We start from the raw sequence: 9,144 nt of genomic DNA, 5'->3' as shown, positions 1-9,144 counted from the left end.
CCCAATGGAATACTACTCAGCTATTAAAAACAAGGGCATCACGAATATTTCAGGCAAATGGATGGAACTAGAAAATATCTTTCTTCATGAAGTAACCCAGACTCAAAAGGACATACATGCTATATACTCAGTGATAAGTGATTTTAGCCAAAAATTTTCAAATACCCCAAAGCTGTTGCCTGTCTTGAACAGCTGGGCTGCTTTGTCTGGTAGCAGTGGGTGTAGATGTGCCTAACCCTCCAAAGACTTAAGGTACTAGGGTAGGTGTATAGCCAGGGAGAGCCTCCACTCCCTCCGAGGAAAAGGGGAGGGGGATAAGTGTAGGGACTGTGAGAGGGGAGATCAGGAGCAGGGGCAGTGATTGGTATGTAATGTTAATGATAGATAGATAGATAGATAGATAGATAGATAGATAGATAGATAGATAGATACAAACATACATACATACATACATACATACATACATACATACATACATACATAAAAACATTCAGCATTCTTAGCCATCAAGAAATTTCAAATCAAATTAGTATATGATTTTACCTGCCCTAATGGCTAAGATCAATAACAAAAGTGACCACTCATGTTGACAAAGTTGTGGAGTAAAGAGAACTCTCCAACATGGCTTGTGACAGTGCAAAGTTGTACAAGTGTTATGGAAACCACTATGCTGGTTCCTCAGATTATTGGGAGTCAATCTACCTGAAAATCTGATTATTCCACTCCTGTGTAGATATCCAAAGTGTCCTTTTGGAATGTTGATCACTGTTCTATTCACAGGGGTCAGAAATTGGAAACAACCTAGAAGTCCTTCAACAGAAGAATAAATAAAGAAAATGCACATTTACAGAATGGAGCACTATTCAGCTGTCAAAAATCACATTGTAAAATTAGCAGGGGAATGGTAAGAATTAGAAAAATAACCAAGAAACAAAAAGATAAACATGGTATGCATTTTCTTTATGTGGATATTGTCATTAAATAAATAATAGCAAATTAAAATCTGTAGACCAAGAGAGGTTACCTATAGGGGATGACCCTAGAGGGATAGATAGAACTTCCTGGAGGGACATATAGAATAGATTTTTATGGGTGGACTGGGATTGGGGAGAATGGAATAAAAGGATCACGTCGATAGGTGTAAAAAATATAAGGACAAGCATATATAATTGAGGGGCATTTGAGTGGTTAAATAGAAATCTAGTGCAGTGGAATCTTCCTAGAGCATATGAAGTTGATCCTAGTGAAGTCTCCAAATAATGGGTGAGATTCAACTATCCATCTTTTGTCACCAAGGAAAGCTTTCAATACTAGAACTGTATTACGTTCAACTAGGTTGTTGGCCGAAGTGGTCCTGTGGAAACCCACAAACAACCATGTCTGTTGCCGAGAGCAATATGTTACTCTATACAAACTTACAAGACCAAATTGCTGAAGACAATATTCACGCAAGTCACTGAATGTGTTGATATCAAGCTACCAGGTACACAGAACCTTCACCCCTGTGTTTTAGTGACATTAATACAGGAAAGTATTCTGAAGGCTTCTGTAAGGGAAGTATATACATCAAAAAAAAAACCATAAAAATATTTGATCTACAATATTATACTGACTATAAAATATGCTAAGGCAATACTGCCATAATGTTCGTGGTAGTAATCAACCAATTTCTGACTTGATTTAAGGCCTAATTCATGAAACAAAATATATACCCAACAGGTGAGTTTGAGTAACCAAGAACCAGAGTCTCAGTATCTCAGAGACCTATGTAAAAGCAAATACTACTAGTATTAAAACAAAATAAAAAAAACGATTCCATCTAATGCTATTCTGCTATACTCGTATATAAATGTCTTTTTTAGCCATCATCAAAAAAGCTTCCTCCTGCAGCAGATGGGAAGAAATGCAATTACCCACAGTCAGACATTATACAGAGAGAGAGAGACAGACAGAGACAGAGAGAGAGAGAGACAGAGACAGAGACAGAGAGAGACAGAGAGAGACAGAGAGACAGAGACAGAGAGACCTTGGAACACACTCTAAATGGGATGTCTCCATCAAGTTCCTCCTCCCCAAAGCCTAGAGAACCCAGCAGAAGAGGAGGCTAAAAGAGTGTAAGAGCTATAATGTGTGAAGAACAGCAAGATAACATGGTCTTCGAAATTACCCAAGCAAAGCTAATAGGAATTCACAGAGATTGCAAAAGTAATTATGCTTATGGTTTGAACAAGTCTGTACCATGTCCTTTGCACATGCATTATAGCTTTAGTGTTTTTAAAGCACTCCTGAATGAGTGCATCTCTGACTGGATGACTTCTCTTAGGACTCTTTTCCTTTTGTTGGTTTTCCTTGTCCAAGTTTGATGTGATAGGTTTTTTTTTAATCATATTTTTGTTTTATGTTTTGCTGTTATCTTCTAGAAGCCTGTATTTCCTGATGAGAAAGAAAGAAAGTAGATTGAAATGGTGACAGAGGTTTGGAGGTACTGGAGGAATGGCTGGAAGAGAAACTATAATTACAATATATCATAGGAGAAAAAAATCTATTTCAATAAAAGGAGAAAATAAATAAATAAGTCAGTTGATATATTATGTAAAAATAAAGAAAAAGAAACGAAATAGAATTGCATCCCTTTCTTCGTCTCTGTCTTTCCTCAAGACCCTTTCCATTCTTAAGCTGGTGTTATTTTTATTTGTTATATACAATGGTAAAATGGAGATACTAATGAGTACTTATACTATGGTATGGTTTGCACGTTAAAGCTAAAACTATAAATTAAACCTTTCAAACTGGTGCTTTTAAAGATAACAACAAAAAATGCATTTCACTATTAAAATTCTGGGAGATAACCTGATCCACAGTGTAGCTCAGCGTGTCCTTTGTGGGCCCTCTGAAGCCTGGTTCACCAACTTCTTGATGTCATCATGCTTGGAAGCTTTTTCCACATTGCGTGTCAGATCCATGAGGGATGCATTGAGGATAGGAACACCAGAAGGCTATGTCACTGAGCTTTCCATTCATCTCTGGGATGACCATGGCGATACCTTTGGCAGAACCTTAGGAATGATGTTCTGGGCAGCCCCACAGTCATCATGCCACAGTTTTCCAGAAAGGCCATCTACAATCTTCTGTGTATCAGTAATGGCACGGATGATGGTATGAATCATTCCACAATGCCAACATATCATGGATAACCTTCCCCAGGGATACTAGCAGCTGCTGGTACAAGAACCATTGCTGAAAAGCCTAAGTGAGTTTTCATTCTTATCATGGTTCACAACAATCACTGAAACAGGAACATCTCCAGAAGGGGCAGATATGATAAACCTTTTGGCCCAACCTTTCAATTGGACTATATCCTTCTCTGTGGTGGTGAAGACAACTTTCGACTCTGCAACAAACGTGGAACTAGCAACATCACATTTGATGTCGGTGGGATCTTACTCATAGAAGATGATGATGGCCTTCTGGTGATGACACATTCCCATTCTCAGCCTTAAGTCTACCCTGAAACTTTCCGTGGGTAAAGTCATACTAGCATATATAGACCATGTAAGTTGGGGTCAATGAATGTTTCACTGATAGTAAAAGTATCCACTTGGCAACAGTTGATGGCATCCAAAACTGCCAGATCCATTCACTTAGACCTTTCTCATTGGGTTTGAGGGACTTGACTGGTACTACACACAATGATGATGTTATCTCTGAAAAGTAGAAGTTCAGAAAGCCTCCCCTTAAGAATTATTAAGTTTGCCTTTTTTGATGTTCCTTGAGCATTATGTGCAAAAGTTGTGTTGTTAATGTACCTATTATGGGAAGGCTCCCAAAGATCATTTTGTCTCAGCACCATGTCCTCAATTTACTGTTAGGTAATTTCAAATTATAAACAAGGCAAAGCTTATTTCAAATTGCATGAATGCAATTGAAAGCCTGATTAAATTGTGTGTAAATAACAATTAATTTTAATACATGAGAAGGAAAAATTAATAAGCTCAAATATAACTATATTTCAAGTTAACATACCAAAGCAAAAGGAGCTAGCATGCTGTTTCCAGAAGTCTGGGCATTTAAATAATAACCTGAGGGTCAAGCACAAAATGCCTTCCATGAGTTGTTAGCTAGAGAAATCCAAGAAGATCCAAAAAGATTTATCCAAAAAGCTATTATCATTGTTACTCTTGGTTATTTATAAGACCCAAAATGATAAGAGCCTGTTTATAAAGGCATTGCACATTTTAGATACATGACACAGAGAGGGAAAGGTGCATCTAAGCTACAAACTTCTTTCTTCCTAGTTAGTTTTATCAAAAGTCTAACTCAACCACAAACTATGCATGCTACAATAATGACCTGCCAGGCTGTACACGATTGCACGGTGATGCAATGGTGACAATAATATTGGGGGAATAACCAATCATTTTGTGACTTGACTTTATTTCTGTTTCATATGAAATACTATACATCCAACACTATAGCCTTTTTCAAATGTATAGTGTGAAAGATAACATAATCCTGAAGGATGACAATATACCATTGTTTCCCTAAATGAATATGTGGTGGTCAAGTTGCCTTCCAATTTTTCATCTTTATACCCATAGACTAGTACTGCTCTTAGTCTGAGACAAAGAAGTGTTTTTTTAGTTCATAATTAATGCAAAAACTCACATATTTCAAAGTCCTAGAAAAATATTAAGGAATATGTCTCAGCTATAAATGAACTTCTGCATCATTCCTCTTCCTACGGCCCAGGGAATATTACAGAGAGATAGAGATAATTTAGAAGCTAAGATGATGGAGGAAAGTATCTTGATACTCTCAGCTCTGTGTAATGACCCTTACATGGGAATCCAGGAATAATATGTACTTTCAAATATTGATTATAACCTTTTAAAATCTTTACATTCAATTGAGTTTAAGTAATATACAATATCTTTTTTTCATTTACATACCAAACTTTGAACTGCATAAAATCAATTGCACTTTTCAACTTCAGATATGTCAAAATATCAAAGGCAAAAACCTAATAATCAGAAAGTTTTTACAGTGTTGAACTGCAGCTATTGAAGAGGCCACCAAAAATGTCATCTAATATTGAACAGAAGTATCTATATCCATCCTAAAAAGAAATAGACCAAGGCTTCTGCTTGGAGAGGTAATACCACAGAAATGCTTGCCTGGCCTGGCAAAGTCACAAAAGTGTTAGGAGGATGGAAAAGTTTGCTCCTTGGGTACAGGAAATGAAAGACTGCCCAGAAACACAAGCTACCAGAGTGACCATTGCCCCTGCCTATAACTGCCATAACTGCTATAAGATGTATGTCTTTGCTAGGTTGTCATAATGCAAGAGACAATGACATATACCCTGTCCTTGCTCCTAATAGGCCCATAGTGTGCTAACATATCATACCTCCTTACTTTTGGCTTCACCAGACTGCTTTCTAGACAACAATGCCAGTACAACCATGATGAATTTATAATGGATCCAAGTCACCCAGGACAGGCATGGCCTCAATATCTGAAAGTGTGACAAAGGCTTTTGTTAGAAAACTCTTTCTTAACATTATTTCATGAAAGGGCAAGAGTAAACACCATGGAGAGATGTGCTTGAGGCCTTTCAAGACCATCAAATGAAGAACTTAGAACTCTCAGTGCCATTAGAGGATGGATTGGGCTACATGGGAAAACATACTCTATTTCATAAGCCTATTTAGTCTCCTAAACTGAGCCAGGCTGTTTGCTGAATATTCTGCATCTGGTTCTGCTGATGACTGCAATGGAGCATGTGTACACTTTAATTTATATTGTGCCCGTGGGCCATATTCACTTTCTCTGCTTAATCATGCAAAATAATGAATAGTAAAAGAAAAAAACATTGAAAAGTCTCTAGGCACTCAGGCTTCCTTAAAAATCTTCAAGAATCTGATCACTATTATAGTGAACAGAAATGTTTAACTCTCTATGTTCCACTAATTTCAGCAGATTGGTTTAACTTTTCAAAGGCATCAATTTTCTATTTCTACAATTCTAGGCCATCTATCTTAGAATTTTTCAAATATTGTTCCCATAAAAATTATACCTGAGTAATTCACTGTATTCTAAGCACTCTATATGCACTACTTTGTAACTCTTTTTTTAAAATTGAAATATTCCCTCCTAGAGATAATTCAGGTGCTTATAATACCCAAGACACTCACAAAACTTGTTATCTTCATAAGACACTACCTAAGAACATATTATCAGTATATGGTTTCTGGGGGAAAACAGACTGTAAAATAAAGCTGACTACAAGATGAGCATGGAGCTTTACCAAGGGAAGCTAGACATGCAACAGCAATGCTTCTGGGAGTTCTTCAGTGAACACTGCAGAGAGTATCTCCTACCCACCACAGATAATAACAAAACATAATACAAGGCAAATAATTAGCTGAGTAAAATCAAAGCCGATTATAGTAACTTACAGATTTCCGCTATCTTTTTGAAGTTAAAATTCTAGAATAAGAACACAATCAAATTGTCTTTCATATTTTTGAGTGAATGCGCAGGTAATAAGCCCTGCAAATAAGGAAAAATACTGAAGTCGTACAGAAAAAAAGAAAGAAACAAATTAGAAATAAAGCACAGAATACCAGGCATTTCATTACCTGAGAGAAAATTGCAACCAGTGACACGAAGAGGATTCAACAGCTAAGTTCTCTTATGGCTCTCACAAAATATCTCAGTTCCACTTCCAGCCCCAACATGGTGTCTTACAGATCCCTGTAACTCCACTACTAGGTAATATAACAACCTCATCTCTCCCCCTCAGGCTACTGCATTCACATAGTACACATAAACTCAGGGATGCTCACACACAGACATATAATTTTAAAATAAATGCACAGCTATTTTTTCATGAAAAAGTATTAAGAATTTTTATTTAAATGTAACATAAAAAGAAAAAGCAAACTCTTTTAATCTTATAGAGGCAGTAGACATGGCATTATCCTAAACACATCGAATGTAAGGATGTCTCATATCCTCATATATACATAGAGACATTGTTCATGGAGAAAAAAAAGATATGTTGGTATAGTGTAAATGCTATCAATGCTACTGAAGGACAAAAGCAAGGAAAATAACAGAATGTATACAATGTAAATATAAGACAATAGGAGAAAGACACATCAAACTGGATTTGATGAGGCTAGGAAAGATATCAATGGGTAAACTAATATGTGAGTCTCTTCCAGGTTTTTTTTCACAGCAAGTTTGACATCCTTGTTTCTAAGGCTGTAAATAAGAGGATTCAGCATGGGCACCAAAAAGGTGTAAAATACCGAGAAAAATTTTCCCTGGCCCACAGTCTCAGCAGATGATGGCTTGACATAAGCAAGCAGCCCAGTTACATAGAAGAGACTAACAGTTATGATGTGAGACCCACAAGTGCCCAAGGCTTTGGACCAACCCTTACCTGATGACATATGAATGATATTGAAGAGGATCATAGCATAAGAGATTAAGATAATGAGGCAGCATAAAATGATAGCTGTACCCACCACAGCAGAGCTCACAAGCTCATTGACATAGGTGCTACTGCAAGAGAGCCGAAGGAGAGGGAAGATGTCACACATGTAGTGGTTGATGATGTTAGAATCACAAAAGTTGAGCCTTATCATAAAACCTGTGTGGAACAAGGCACTAACAAACCCCATCAAGTAAGTACCAAATATCAACAGACAGCAGATCCCAGGTGACATAACAACTTTGTAGAGCAGTGGCTTACAGATGGCCACATAGCGATCATAGGCCATCGCTGTCAGCACATAACTCTCAGAGTTCACAAAAAATAAGAAGAAAAACAGCTGAGTCATGCATCCTCTGAAGGAGATGGTGTTCTTCTCCAAAACAAAACTCATCAGCATTTTGGGAGTAAAGACCATTGAATAACAGAGATCAATGAAGGACAGATTGAAGATGAAAAAGTACATGGGAGTGTGAAGATTTGAGTTTAGGCAAATGAGATTCATTAAGCACAAGTTTCCCATCACAGTGGCTGTGTAGTTCACCAGGAACAGAACAAATAAGGGCAACTGGAGCTCAGGCTGGTCTGTCAGTCCCATAAGAATAAACTCAGACACAGAGGAACCATTTTCCATAGTCATGTGCATCATGTGTGGCATCTGTAATGTAGTAAGTGTAAAAGACAGTATTAACACATAAACCATTCTTCACACCAAGGGCAGAGCTGGAATTGTTGGTTTCTATGCCTGAGTTGGGGAACATCAGTCTTGAGGAATCCCTATTTCCTCTTCCCTTTTCTGTCCAGAAAGTTGCTGGGAAACCTTATTTTCCTCAAGCAAAGCATCCTTTCTTTCATTTATTATTTACCAACATTAAAGGTTGCAAAGGTCAATGCATGCACATTTTCCAGAATTTATGATTCATCTAGCAGTGGGAATGAAGACAAAAATCTCAAGATAAAGATTACACAGTGCCCACCTTTGATCACCTGGAGCCATCCCTGACATTGGAGCTCATGGTATCTTCCTCTCCTCTGTGCAGAGAGGGCCAAAGTCGTTAATAATGAAGCAGGTAATTGTGATCAGTGCAGAATGTGTATCTCACTTGCTAGAAGTTCACTTGCTTGAGAAAAATGACACGGTTATTCTTTGAGAATTTCTCCAAGACTCTTGTCTCATACAAAAAAGAAAATAGCTTTCTTATATGAGTCTTCAAAGTCTCAAGATCAATATTTTTGACAAAATTTATTAGAATCACAGAAAAGTATTCTCTTCTTTAAGATAGTCTTCATGTTGGATGAGTAGTGTGAGGGTTAAACTGATGAGTTTGTACCAGAAAACTAACATCAGTTCTTTGGAGATTCAATATTTTATTCAATTTATAATTTTCCAGCAGGAGTATCTGATCCCCAGAGCAGAGGCGGCCCCATTGTTTTTCTCTTCATTAAGTTTCACAAAGCTGTACAAGAGGAAATGCCCAGGGACATACTTACTTGTCATTTGTTTTTATATGATTTCATTAATAAACTGTGGACCAAGGATTAATACTGTACCAAAACACTTAAAACAGGGGGATAAAAGAATTTTGAACAGGCTCTCCAGTTTGTATTAATTGATATTAGAACTTTTCATTCCCAGGCCATGA

General features: G+C 37.2%; 1 protein-coding gene across 1 annotated transcript; it reads right to left on the bottom strand.

Moving 5' to 3' along the window:
* Positions 1 to 7,163: 7,163 nt before the first annotated feature.
* On the bottom strand, positions 7,164 to 8,147 carry Or8c17 (olfactory receptor family 8 subfamily C member 17). Its single transcript, NM_001001083.1, has one exon. The coding sequence runs from the start codon at positions 8,145 to 8,147 to the stop codon at positions 7,164 to 7,166; it is 984 nt and encodes a 327-aa protein (NP_001001083.1).
* Positions 8,148 to 9,144: the final 997 nt, after the last annotated feature.

The sequence above is a fragment of the Rattus norvegicus genome, chromosome 8 (genome assembly GCF_036323735.1).
Source record: "Rattus norvegicus strain BN/NHsdMcwi chromosome 8, GRCr8, whole genome shotgun sequence".
NCBI lineage: Eukaryota > Metazoa > Chordata > Mammalia > Rodentia > Muridae > Rattus > Rattus norvegicus.
The sequence above is the reverse complement of the archived record's forward strand: the minus strand, read 5'-3'. Positions and strand labels throughout refer to the sequence as shown.

Excerpts from the sequence above, each read along its gene's own strand:
- Or8c17 (NM_001001083.1), bottom strand. The coding sequence starts at position 8,147 with ATGCACATGACTATGGAAAATGGTTCCTCTGTGTCTGAGTTTATTCTT.